We start from the raw sequence: 14,460 nt of genomic DNA, 5'->3' as shown, positions 1-14,460 counted from the left end.
AGGATAAGTAGCCACAGGATGGGCTAAGTCTGGGAAATTGTAGGCTACAGGAAGACTAGATATTTAAATGGCTCAACTGTATTTGGCAGCTTTGAAAGCAGATTTTTGCCTCTGAGCAGCACTTCAATGAGAACACTGTATAGTATTTGTAATGTTGTGCAAAGGAGCATAGTACTGAGAAGGCGATAGTCAATGAAGGAGAGTCTTCTAATGGAGGGTTTCTTCGTGTGAAAAGTACATGTATTTGTCAGCTGAGCAAAACCTGCTCAGAGTGTACGGTTTTTCCTCCAGTATACACGTATGGTAGTATTGGAATATTTTTTTATACATGTGTCAAGAACAGGACATTAAGGTGGACTTCAGATGCAGAATACTCCTATTTTTCTTTTAGGCTTTTCACTTACACAAGTATGTTACCCACCTGAAAATCGCCAGTGTCATTCCCCTTCATTGAACACTTTTCATATATTAATTGTAATTGAATAATCTATTATAGTCTTAATGATTTCCATAGATAGGGCATGTATGCTTACTATGCTTATATACATTTTTGCATGTCTGTCTTCAGCTGTAATAAGGTGGAATTAGATCACATTTGTGATAGTAGAATAAAACCCAATCATCCCAATGTTAAAGGCTGTACTTCCTAAAAAAACCTAAACCAAACAAAAAATACCCCATCAGACTTGCCTACTAGTTTACCATTTTGCATGTACTTAAACAGATGGAAAATTTTAGAATATGTGGCTTACAAAATCACCTAAGGATATGTCTCCAATATTTTCTGGAGGGAGTTTGTTCCTTTTTTTTAATATTATTAGTGGAGACTTGCTGTAGTATTTTTTCTGAGATAAGTCTGATCATTACCCTTACAATTTCCTGGGGTTTTGTAGCAATTATCATAGGAATTTATTCTGTTCTGCTATATGATGGTGATTTTATCAGGTGAAATCCTAAGAATATTGCTTTTTATGCATATATTTATATTAATAAGTGCAACTTTATTTTTCTGCCTAATTAACTACCTGCATTCAGACAGGTATCAATACATCAGTTATTTGTAAGCGATGCAAATGCAGTTTATTCTGTTTACCTCTCTGTTTTGGCAGCATTATTTTGATCAGATTGGACAGTTGTCTGAACCACATTTGAATAATGTACTCTAATTTTCTGTCTTTAATTTATTACTGTAAAGTAGAACTGTATCACTTTAATACATTTTTAGATACGCGTATATCTTGCTAAACTCCACGAACCCTTTTTGCTGTCATCAGAATGTTTAAAAGCAGGACTCTGTTTGTATAAGTTTATATATTTTTTATATCTTGGTTTTCTTATGAAATGATGTTATTTATTGAAATACTTTCAGTATTAAATGAAATTGTAATTATAATACACGTTCATAACACTTAAGCACTTTTTTCTTCTTTAAGAGTTTTTGCTTTAGATGCAACATATTTACCTTGTACTTGCAGCAGTTGTGGCTGCAAACATAATTCTGACACCATCGTCTAAAGTTTCTATCTGAGTATTTTTTAGGTTTGCATAAAGAAACAGAAAAGTGCATTTTTTTTTATTTACTAGATTTTACTGTAATGTACTATGTATTATTATGACGGTGCTTTTACCTGTTGGGATTTACCATGTCAACAGATAACTCTAACTGCTTTTTAATTCTCTTGATGTTCCATAGTAGGAGGAGGCAACCATCCTCTTCTTGTTCCTTATGATACACTCACAGCCAAAGAAAAAGCCAAGGACAGAGAAAAAGCACAGGATATTCTGAAATTTCTACAGATTAATGGATATGTTGTCTCCAGGTAATTTTCTGTTCACTATTAGTGTCACAGAAGGTTTTTAATACTCCTCAGTAGCCTCTATTATTATTGTTGTTGTTGTTGTTATTATTATTAAAAGAAAAATTTATGGTTATTTTTAGGTTTTAGTACCTGGGAGTAAGGACAAGCTCCTTCATATAGAACATTGTTAGGAAGAAATGGATTACGGAGTTAGTAGCAGGGTTTTTGGAATGCACAAACAGAGTTCTCCAGAATGTCTGTGTGTCTTCTGCCTCTCCTCTCAATTTGTACTGTTATTAAAATATTTTAAAAGTGAAAAGTGATGATTTTAAATTTTTTTTAACTATCCACAGTGTAAATGTAATAATAGTGAATAAATGTAGTAATCAACAGAACTTTCTTAATTCAGTACATATACATGCTGTTCTCTGCAGAATAACATGCATAGTTCCTTTTGGTTTTAATATGACATATTTACCTGCTAAATGCAGCGTGGGTAAAATTTTAATTAAATTGGAGGCTTGTCTGCCTCATCAGCATGGCTTAGGAAATGTGAGTCACTAGGAAAGGCTGAAAGCATATCTGAGATTTGTAGGACTTGAATGTTAGTAAGTGAATGAAACAGTCACAGAGATGGATTTAACTAATCATTGTGAATTAATTAGCCTAGCACGTCTACTTAAAATCTGCCTACTTCCTTTCTTTTATATCATACGAAATCCAGTCCATTTATAAAGTCCCACAGCTAATCTAATAATTCTAGGTAAAATCTTTAAGGATAGCTGGAGTAATTCAATTTACTTCCCTTCAGTGGAGTAGGATGTGCAAAGAAGGATGTCAGTCAGCAAAGTTTTCTTTTCTAATCCCCTGTCAAAATGACAAAAGACACCTCATCTGTATTCAAGGTTACATGTTCCTTTTTGACTAATCCTTTCTATTTCTGTCTAACTTAAACACAAGCGAGAAGTGGCTTTTGGTTTTTGGAGGAGTAGAAGGCTAAGAGGGATGGTAAAATAATTATTAACTTGGACACACCCATCATCTAGTAAATAGTTCCTGCCACATCTACATCCAACTGTGCTAGTCAAATGCAGGTCTTTCTATCAAGTTAAACTCAATGTACCTGCTGCTCCCGTGACCACTGCACTGTCTAACAAACAACCATCTGATTCATGGTTTTCTTTGGTCTGCTTACCACTTGACTTTCTGCCACATATGCTTTGCACACATTTCTTTCCAGTCTCTTATTTGACAGTGACCATTCTGGTCTAGTGCACCCTCAGGCAGGCCGGGCTTAGGGACGATACAAACACTTGCCCCCAGCCAAAACCAGCACACACGCACGTGGCACTTAGGCACATGGCCTGTGACCCATGGTCCAACTCCAGCTGCTGGCGCTGAGCCCCTCACTCACCTTACTGACACTGCCTCCCCACATTAGCTGTTTTTTGGGACACACAGCATTGCCACCCCAGTGGCTGGCAACTGGGACACCCACTTGCTACAGTTGCAGACACCACAGACGAGGGCTGCCTTACCCCGCTGCCACTGTCTGACTCCAATTGCTAGCACTAAATCCACTCACGCCAGTCCCCTGCAGTAGCTGGCACTCTGGGCTCAAAGTCTGTAGGACCCATAGAGACATTCCCAAAAGCTATGGCCTCTCCAGCTACTGATGCTGAGCCCCTCATTCACTCCTGTTGCTGGCACCACAGGCCTGGGGGGCACCTACACCCCAAGCTGACTCCAGTTGCTGGCTCAGTTTCCACTCACACTGGTTTTGCCAGTAGCTGGCACTTATTCCTTGCAGCACACACATACACATGGGATAGTGAGTGAGATTAAACAAAAAGATAGTTAAGAAAGTATTTCGTAAGAAGATAGGACAGACTCTAGTGGTGAGGAGCAGGTCTCAGTCAGACAATGGTATTGACAGATGAGGGTTTACATGTGACTGCCCTTTTTATACCCCTTTTTGTCTTTTCTCCCCTTTGCTCTTCTTTGATCCTCCTTCCCTGCACATTCCATCAGTAGTTTGTGTACTGCCACTGACCTGCCTTGAATATTCCAAATCCTCATGTTCTTCATGTCCCCTCCTCTTAGGAGTTGCAAAATCCAGGTGGCCCTCTCCAAAGCTGTGCCTGAAGTTTCTTAATGACCCATTAATTAGTAACTGGAGACTTTTTGTCTCCAGCATTGTCCCTTTTATCCCTTGTCTACCAGGTTAGTGTTTCTATGTGTTCTTGTTTATGGCTTCCCTATTATAACCCTTTAGCATTGAGAAGGTCCTTGATCAGATAATCTTAATGAAGCAGACACTATTGTACCCTTACAAGTGCCAGCTGACAAACCTATTTTAGTTCCAGAATCTCTTTTTCTGGAACTGAACCCTACCATCAGCAATGTTCTAATTTAAAGCAGAAAAATGCACTACACAGGCAGTTACATTGAGTAGGTATACTTTTTTAACTTGTGAAATAACTGAGTACTAACGTGCTTGGTGCCTCTGACAGTGGGGTGACTGACTGTGTTGCTGGTTAAGCATAGCTTCCTCATGTGCCGTCATTAAAGTCCTGATCCTGCAGAATCAAGGCTTATGTCATTGGCAACTTGTTGCTAGCAGACATCAGCCCACATCATGGAACCACTCTGCAGATTCATGCTTGTTGAAAGAAGACACTTTTTTCATATCAGACTAGTAACTATGACGGAACATACTGGAAAAGATAAACTGCAATTCCATCACTTTGTTTTGGTTTTCCTCTGATTTTTCACAAATGCTACATAGCTATTCAAAGTTCTTCCATTACAAACAGACTTTCAGGGAAAAGTCGTGATGAGGGAGATGAGATTTACTTCTGGTTTGATTGTTTAAATCTAAGTACTTTGGCAGTTTCAAAACTCTCTCACCCAAGAGTCAATCCCTGGAGGCAAATATAAGACAGTAATGCCTTACAAGTAAGGGAAAGAAATTAACACAGTACTGGATTAATCTGATTGACTGGTCTCATTTTTCTGTAACCTTCTGTTTGGGAAATCTGAGTTGTATCTTAACAAATTGCTCAAAACCTAAATAAGCGTAAGAGTACTGTTTACTTCAAACACAGAACAATTCTTATGTTAATAAGCAGTTAATCATTAGTAGAGAAAATGGCATCAGACTGCATGGAGAGGTAAGACCGCTTCAAGTCCTTCTGCATGTGTGAAAATTGACTTGCTTCTTTTTACAGAGGACTTAAGGACCTGGAATTGGACACGCCTTCCATTGAGAAACGCTTTGCCTACAGTTTCCTTCAGCAACTTATAAGATATGTCGATGAAGCCCATCAGTACATTCTGGAGTTTGGTATAGTACTATTTTCTTAAGAGTTATTAACTAAGATGTTTGATATTATAAGAACAACTAGAAAATTTCAAAAAAATGACACATTCTTGGACTAGGAGTATTCCCTCTAGTTTCCTGTAGTTGAAGATAATGATGAATTTTAGAAAGTTATGTAGTTTCCATGTTCATTCCAGTTTCCCATTTCCGTTTATCAGATGAAAACTGTTCAGCCAAAATTTATAATGACTTTCGTTCTTTGAAAAAGAAAACTAGCTGCTTCCTTGTATTTATGCGCAAATTGATAATCTCTCACATGTGTACATTAATATTTACTATTCACAGGTAATCCCTTTTTCACTGAGCAAATTAAACCAGTCATTTGTACCATTCTGAAATTTTCTCTGGAGGAGGAAGTAGAGAAACCTCTTTAAAAAACTCCCACAACAGGAATGTTCTTTGACAAACAACCAGAATGTGCTTTCTCAACAGTGTTATGAACAAAAGGATTTAACTTGTTCCGCTTTTGTTAAAGATAAAAAAAATAAAAGTTTGGTAACCCAATTCAGCTTCTTACCTGAGCAAGAAAAGCCAAAAAACCTGGCCAGATGCAGCTTCTGTGTGACCATGGGAGTTGCAAGGCCACATAACATATACCGTGCCTCATGTCTAGGCACAGGTGCTGCAACTGACCGTATTAATGGCAGGAACAGCAGGGGAATTTGAATAAATCAATGCTCATCCAAAAGCCTATCTAGTTTTAAAGTAGAAATTATAAAATTTATGAATTATTTTATGCTATGGTTACTTACAGTAGCAAGAGTCTGGCCTTGATAACTCATTGGGTTACTTCTGCTAATGCCTGTTTATCATGGCTTCATTCTACTTAATTATATAGATTTGGCATAACTGCAAGAATTATAATGAATAAATACTGAAACTAGAAACACTGGTGGAACAAATACCATTCATGTCCCTCAATGGATTAGTGAAAAGAAGATAATAAATAAAGGATAAATAGTCCAGGAGCTGTACCAGATTATGTCTGTAAAGAGTATTTGATTTTTATAGTAATGGGGGAAGTGAAGCAATTTTAATTTCAGTTGGGTAGTTCTAACCATTAATTTTGTTCTTCAGACAAAGTCCGCAAGTAAGTAGTAAAAATTTGGTAATTCTGTTTCTCCTGGGAACAACTGGAGAAAGGTGTTCCATTAGAATCTGAGTTCAGGCTTCCAAATCCTCACCGATAACTGAAAAATACGAACATAGGACCCGATTTTCATCTCACAAAAATATCCATATCTCTTTGGACTATGAGATGTCTATGCTTTTATGAAGATTTGGATAGTTATTCTTTATACATTTTATTTACTGTAACTTTTCTCTTGAGGTAGTCATAAAACTCCACTTTAACTAGTGTGTATACTGTTTGTGGTATCTTAAATCTGCATCTAAAGGCAACCAGTATTATTTGTTTATAGTGTACACTTTCGAAGAAAAATGCAGACTGTAATTAGGATATATGACAGTAAGCTTAATTTTCTTCTCTCTGCAGATGGTGGCAGCAGAGGCAAAGGAGAGCACTTCCCATATGAGCAAGAAATCAAGTTTTTTGCCAAAGTACAGTATATCTTTGCTTATTCTTTGTTCACGTAGTAAGTAGTTGAAGTGAGAAAGTATTTGTTAGTGAACATGATTATTGTTGTTACAGTTGCACTTTTCTGTGTTAAATCCATTATTTTATTAATTAAAAACAGTAGTAATAAAAATAGCTTGAAAATACTGTAGGATGAAGTACAGATGTGAAAAAAATTAGAGGACTATATTCTTATTCTCATTATTTCCCTGCTCCATGATATGCAACTACTCATATAATGCTATTCATAACCTCCTTACATTTTCTGTTTACTGGCTTAGTCTAATTCTGATGATTGTTCTCTTTTACAGTCTTCAGGCAGATAAATGTGAACAATAGTTATTGGAATTAACGCAGCTGTGTATCTGTCAGTGTCACCTTCCTTGTTTCTTTCCTTGTTTTAAAACCATGCTGATGTCTCTGTCATGGAATCACAGAATGGCTGAGGTTGGAAGGGCCTGGAGGTCATCTAGTCTAACTTCACTGCTCAAGCAGGGTCACCTAGAGCTGGTTGCCCAGGACCATGTCCAGACAGCTTTTGAGTATCTCCAAGGGTGGAGACTCCACAGTCTTTCTGGGAAGCCTGTGCCAGTGCTCAGTCACCCTCGCAGTAAAAAAAGTGTTTCCCGATGGTCAGAGGGAACCTCCTGTGTTTCACTTTGTGCCCATTGCCTCTGGTCCTGTCATGGGGCACCATTGCGAAGAGCCTGGCTCCATCTTTACACCCTCATATCAGATATTTATACACATTGATGAGATCCTCCCTGAGCCTTCTCTTCTCCAGGCTAAAGAGTCCCAGCTCCCTCAATCCCTCCTCATTTGAAAGATCCTCTAGTTCCTTCGTCATCTCTGTGGCCCTTCACTGGACTCTCTCTCCAGTCTGTCCATGTTTCTCTTCTACTGAGGAGCCCAGAACTAGACATAGCACTTCAGATGTGGCCTCACCAGTGCTGAGTAGAGAGGAAGAATCACCTCCCTGGGCCTGCTGACAGTACTCTGTCTAATGCAACCCAAGATGCTGTTGGCTGCCTTTGCAGTGAGGGTGCATTGTTGGCTCATGGTCAGTTTGCTGTCCACTGAACCCCCCTGGTCTTTCTCTGCAAAGCTGCTTTCCAGCTGGTGAGATTATTCCTCCCTAGGTGCAGGACTTTGCACTTCCCCTTGGTGAAAGTCATGAGATTCCTGTCAGACCAATTCTCCTTTTTGTGTTGAGGTTTTAAACATTATAAATTAAGAAAATCTGCTTATGCCTTTCGCACGTAAAAGCTTGTATGGTGTTTGCATATTTGAAGTGCCTTTTGAATTCATTAGTGAAGAAGCAAAGGTAGCTGTTTGCAGCAGTTTCTGACCCTGATATCATTGCAGTAAATTGTAATCTTGATACCTTAAAGTCCTTCCATGTGGTACTATTTGCCGAGTTCATTGACTCAGAAGCTAGCATTCCACCTTCTTTTGAACCATGCTCAAAAAAGGAAGCAATTTCAGATTTTCTTATTAACTGTTTATTTTGGATGTCCTCCTGGCTGACACCTGCAATGGGCACTGAGTAATGGTCACCACATGAAGTAAACAGGAAAACTTCTGTGGACAAGCCCTTAATGAATGACAATGTTTTGGGAGTTTTATTTGATAGCATCTAGAATTAAGTGCCTTTAGTGTGCTGACAGTTGTAGGTGAATTTTTCTTAAACCTACCTTAAAAGGCATGAACAGCAAAAGTTGTGTCTGGGTATGTGGTACAGGAAAAATCTTAAATTGTGAGATAAAATGAAATTATACTTTCTGCTTTGTACTCCTCCTAAAAAAACCCACAGATCAAGTCCCCGAGGTAATCTAAAACATTTTCTGCTGCCTTTTCTGATGACATTTTAAGTTGCTTGAATAGGAAATAAATTCAAAGAGAAGTAGACAATAAAGTACATAGAGATTTTAAAACAGAAAACGTATTTGAAATCTCCTGCCTTTAGTTGTGACTTACAAAAAGTAATACAGAACATAGTAAAGAAAGCCCTGAGGTAACCACTTCTTTCTGATGTGATTTCAGGTTGTGCTCCCTTTGATTGATCAGTATTTTAAAAATCATCGCCTGTATTTCTTATCTGCAGCAAGTAGGCCTCTCAGCAGTGGAGGCCATGCCTCTAATAAAGAGAAAGAAATGGTGACAAGGTAAAACTCAAAATAATATTAATGTATGTGCATATGTGTGGTTTTCTTTAAACAGCAGCAGTTGATTGTGGGGAAGTGAGAAGAGAAATATTTTAATGAACATGCAAATTAAACTTTTTTCACTTTCTTTTCCTGTTAGGAAAATTCATTGTATGAAATGAAAAGAGGAGTACAGAGTTATGATTATATGCTGTTTTAAAGGTAGCGGTGATGATTTTAGCATGCAGGGAATTTAAATTTAGCATTATGTGTGACAATACATCAGTTGCACAGTCTCTGGCACAGGCTATACAATTGTGTATCAGTTTTCACGGTTGGAAATATGTATATACTGAAATCATTATTCTTTCATAATTTTGTGGTAGATTTAAAAGCCAGACTTATTTATAACTGAGTTTCAGTAAGTATCATTATTACTGTCCACCATAAAAAGTAAAAATGAGAGAGTTGTATTCTTTCTGCTTTTTGGTTTTCTAAATAGTAATAACTTTAGTAATATGACAGAAATATCCACTTGATCCTCTAAGATAAGTTTTCACTTAATTTCACTTCTGATTGAATTGAAACCCGTATTTCCCATTTAGTAAAGCAGACTACAAGCTTCACACAGGACCTACTGCATACCTTTAATGTACAGGTATCATGGTTGCCTTCTTGGCTGTTTCTGGGTACTGAACCATGCAAAACTGACTTGCTGTTCTTTGAGGCTGACAGCCAATTGATGGTCATACAGACATGCGGGGTTTGCAAGATTGTGTGAATACTGAGTGAAGTTTCTAGCAACAATACTAAGCATAAGTAAGTAACAGCTGTCTTGACCCTGTGTCATCTCATGGACTAACTTGATCTGGCAGCTTGGCTGAATGACATCCTTCAAAGAATTAAAAACCTCTATCAAAATGCATGCATCTAGATAATTTTCCACTTTATGAGCTGCTGGTTTTCTCTCTGTAATGTCCTGGATTACAATATTTTCACAGTTGTTAAGTCATTCCAATGAACCCCATGCTTCTGGAATATGTCAAATGTGACTATATCAGCATATCTGCTGCTTAGATTCAGGACTTCTGTGCATAATGCTGTCTAGCTGTGTGAGATTCCTGAACATGTAGCCCAGCAAAAGGATCAGAGCTGCTGCCATACTTGAGTTACCTGCCATCCAGAGGTGTCAGCCAAAGAGAAGAAAACACGTGCAAGCAAACCTTGGATGTATGATAGCTATAACCAGTGCTATTGAGCAGTTTATTTCTTAATTATCAAGACACAAAGATTATAGAAGCTACCTTATATGACCCATTTCCTGAAAGGTTGTTTTGGGCCATTTTAATAGATTCCCAACATTTTTGTGTGTTGGTTCCCCCTGCCCCCCAGTATTACAGGGAGTTTGCCAAGGCTGAAGTTTGGATTTTCTGTTGAATTTTCCCTTTAGATTTGTTTGAGTGCAACTCATATGTAAGATTTTCTTCAAGCTAAGGGCAGTTTCTGGCTGCTTTCTTTTTCCAATGAAGATAAGCTTGCATTCGTTAAGCTATGGAAGAGTATAATTTGGGGTATTGATAATGCAGTGACAGTGTTAACAAGTGCAATAACCATTCTGTGTTCAGCAAATACATTAAATCCAGATCTATTTTGCGGGCAAATAGGGGTCAGACCTCTTCCTGAAATATGATGGCATTATATTCCATTTTATTTGTAACCAGCCTCGTCAGGATTGGGCTTTTTGCATTTTTCATCCATTAGACCATCTTAGAAGTCCTTGTACTACTGCAGTTGTATAAAGTCAGTTCTGGACATCATTCTTAAGTACTGGCCATTTGGACATATTTATTTATTCACTTATTTAACCTAAACTAATTACACTGGAGATAATAGGTTCAGTCTGACTTTGTGAAAACATAGCATCTGCTGAATGCTACAGTCGGTTGAGTAACATTTGTATGTTAGAAGATAAGATAGATTGTGAGCTATTTAATGTCTTTGTTAGAATGGACACAAGAGTTATATGATGCTAACATGCTTCTGTACAGCTTTTCCTGTTGGACTGAGTGAACGAGGATTCTCATAAAAGAATATGTAGCATACATCTGCCTCATGGAATAAAAAGTGAACAGAGATCCCCGAACATGCACCAACCAGACTCATTTCTAAAACAGAGCAGTTGCTGTTGCTATAGTGGGTCACTGTGCACTGGCTAGTTAGCTGGATTCAACACCACATTAACCTGGCTGCTCTGATTCTGGACATAAATGTTTCCATTTGGCACCATGCTCTTGTCTGTCAATGGAACAACATGTTCAGATCTCATCCATAAACTGTGCAGACATGCTTATGGTGTCTCTTGCTTTTAAATCAGAGGTTGATAACTAGCCTGTGTGCCTAATAATTAAACAGCTTAATAAAATGACATGATATTATTCATGTCATTTATAGCAGATGAGGGTTTTTGCAGCAGAAAAAATAATACCAAAATTGCTGTTGCTCTTGGAGAAAATTCTCAGACAAAACTGGATCATGAAGATTGAGTTAACTCCTAGCAAATCTGGAGGCCACATCAATTTGCGTAGGGCAGTATGCTCCTGCTTCTATGAATTAACACAAAACTTTGTTCTTCATTGTTCTGAATGGGGCGCTGCTCATCAGCACAGGAAGTAATTCAAACAAGTGAAGTGAAATCATTGATCATATCCATTTCTGTTGGTTTTTAACCATGTAAGAGGCTATTTCTCATATTAAGTGTGTTTAAGAAGCAATGTATTTGAAAAGAAATTCTTACTGTGTTCAAGATGACAAGATCCAAATTGGACTAGTTAAACATTTGCCATCAAACACTTCAATTAATCTGATTTCCTTACCTTTTGTTTTCAAATTGTCAGTGGTATCCTGAATAGCACACTGACCACATTTTACTTCTTAAAGCTTTGATGATTATTTCCTTGTGGGTTATCATATAGGACGCTTTTATATTAATTAGCTTTGCTTTTAATTTTTTTTTTGTTTCTTTAATTACAATATGTGCTTATTTAACCATGTTTGTAAGGATATGCACTTGAGAACTCTTTCTTTAGTACTCTGTCCCACATTCTGCTCAGATAATTGATTCTTTCTGCGTGACATCATGTTGCTTTTCCTGCTCATATATCAGCTGTTATTTTTTCTTTCTTCTCCCTGCCCCCCCCCCCCCCCATTTTTTCCTTTTCCCTTCTCTTCTCTTTTATCTTTTATTTTTCTTTTGTCTTCAGCCTGTTCTGCAAACTTGGAGTTCTTGTCAGGCATAGGATTTCACTGTTTGGTAAGGAGACCCTTGACAAATACTAGCATGGCCATCACTTGGTTTTCTTTGCCATTTTTGCATTGTGTTACGTGCTGCTTTGTTGCATGCTGCATGGCTGAGATGCATGGTCTTCACAGACCACTAATTGTTTAGGCTGGTAGATCACAGAATTTATTAGATGGAATAAGAAGCTTTTGTAGTTACCAGTTCGGGGTTTTTTGTTTAGTTTTCTGTGTGTCTAAACTAATATCTGGATTTCATTATCCTACCAAAGAATTTTGCTGAGTTATTTATAATTACAAATTTGTTACTTTATTCTAAATCGTTCGGGAAAAACAGAGCATCAGAACTGCACATTTGTATTGGAAAGTTATTAAGGAAAATGTGCAGTGGGCTGAAATGCTTAGTTATGCTCTGTGGAATTCTTAAATATTCCCAGGTGTGCTTGACTCCACATACGCATGTGTACTATCTTTCTGGTATTATGTGAATCTAGGAGGAGCTTGGTGTTTGTCTTATGCCATGTGAAAATCACTTAATTGAAGTCAATTTGAAGCCTGTATCAAGTGTATACATTATATGCAATGTGTGGCACAGTCATTTACTCTGCAATTTTTTCTTATGCCATGATGATAGGATAGTTGAAATAGTACATACTATGCATATGTAGCTTCTATGATGGGTGCATTGCAAACTTCAGCATCCATAAACATACCGAATTGGGTAATCATCTAGCAAATTAGAATTTGACTAGGATAACATGCATCTAACTCAATTCCTACGTATTTCATTCAATTTGAAGGGAGGGAACTCACTTGCTGCAGCAGTGTGGTGTTTAAAAAGCTTACAGACCATTATGAAAACCATTAAACTGAGAAGAAAGATGGGAAGTTATTTTGGGATATTGCTTTAAATATGTTTTGGGATGAGCTGGGTGGATTTACCTGTAAAGCCAAAAGATCATAGGAGGAATGGAGTTATTTCTGCAGCTGTGTGGCATTGTTGCAGCTTTTTCTGAAGGGTGGAGTAAGTCACAAACGTACACATAAGCTCTGTTTTATACGCTAGGTTGTTTCTTCAAAGAATGAACTAGCTCAGGTATATTATTAAAATTTTGCAAATCTTTATTGTGTGAATTTGTTTTTCTGCCTTTTTTTCTAAAATGAGTAACAGTTGAAGTTAAAAATCTAAGTCAATGTAGCTTTCTTCAGTACTAAAGAAAAGGTCTTTTCCATTCCACATCTCAGCTTGCTTATTTCCTGTTATTTGGCTGGGTTCAAGTGGTAGAAGGAGATAAGTCAGATGGAACCAGATGAGTATTCACTATGGCTACAGTTTGTTTTTTAACTCTTTTCCTAGTGTGCAGTAACTAACAGAATACAAAATCTTTATGCCAACACAGAATTGTACTGTAGTTTTTCCATGAGTTATGACAAGGTCACTGTAAGACTCTGGAGCACGGTTGTTTACTGTGGACCTATTAAGTCAAAATCACCTTACAGTTTGTCTTACCTTGACAATGAATTACATCATGTTAGAAAACCTGATCAAAAGAATTACACTTACTTCAGCAAATACAAGCCCTGTGTAGAAGAGGGGAAAATGCTCCTGAGGACAGCCTCTGACCACAGCTGGGGCCTAGAAAGTTATTTGTGTGTTTTGGAGACATCTTGAATAAGCAAGAGTTGCTTGATAACAACCTTTATGGATAGTGGGGAGCTTGCTATAACAAATAGCAAAATGCTATATAGTTTTGCTATGTAGGTGTTTTATATTATTGTGAATTTGAATGGTACTTCTGAAGATACAGCTACATGTATGAAAGACATTAGTAAAAGTCATGTAGCTTAAACTGTATATAGAAGTCTTAATAAAATGGGAAATTAAGCATTCAAGTCTTCCAGAGTGAACTTAAACAGTTAATTGCATTTGATATCTAAGAGTGTCATTGGGATTATGGAATTGTAATTCAGCATGGAATTATTATTTCTTTACACTGTGAAAGTAGATTTTGACCCCAGCAATTTACGTTTGAGAGCTGTAGCTGTACATCAGTAAGACTGGACTGATTTTCTTTCATTATTATTAGTGGGCTGAATTTGAAAGTTTTTAGTGAATAATTTTGGCAACTTGAGCATCTGAATATATATTTTCTCAATTTAAAAACCAAATTTATATGACTAGTTTGATTCATTTTTTTAAAATTGTTTAAATCTCCAGTAAGGCATTCTTTTGATGTAAGCATGTAAGTAATTTTTAAAAAAAAT

The 14,460-nt window shown here is 37.2% G+C and overlaps 1 protein-coding gene across 11 annotated transcripts in view; it reads left to right on the top strand.

Annotated features, from left to right (window-relative positions):
* RYR2 (ryanodine receptor 2) overlaps positions 1-14,460 on the top strand; it is a 456,061-nt gene that overhangs the window by 336,060 nt on the left and 105,541 nt on the right. For 7 of the 11 annotated variants that reach the window (XM_069800669.1, XM_069800667.1, XM_069800672.1 and 4 more), the window contains 5 exons: positions 1,694-1,820; positions 5,030-5,145; positions 6,677-6,741; positions 8,801-8,922; positions 12,162-12,211. In XM_069800669.1, coding sequence (XP_069656770.1) covers positions 1,694-1,820; positions 5,030-5,145; positions 6,677-6,741; positions 8,801-8,922; positions 12,162-12,211 — 480 coding nt within the window. The remainder of the gene's footprint in view (positions 1-1,693; positions 1,821-5,029; positions 5,146-6,676; positions 6,742-8,800; positions 8,923-12,161; positions 12,212-14,460) is intronic. The other 4 variants (XM_069800675.1, XM_069800673.1, XM_069800671.1 and 1 more) reach the window with 1 other exon arrangement.

Source organism: Haliaeetus albicilla, chromosome 13 (genome assembly GCF_947461875.1).
Source record: "Haliaeetus albicilla chromosome 13, bHalAlb1.1, whole genome shotgun sequence".
Taxonomy (NCBI): domain Eukaryota; kingdom Metazoa; phylum Chordata; class Aves; order Accipitriformes; family Accipitridae; genus Haliaeetus; species Haliaeetus albicilla.
This window is presented reverse-complemented; position numbering and strand designations above follow the sequence as displayed.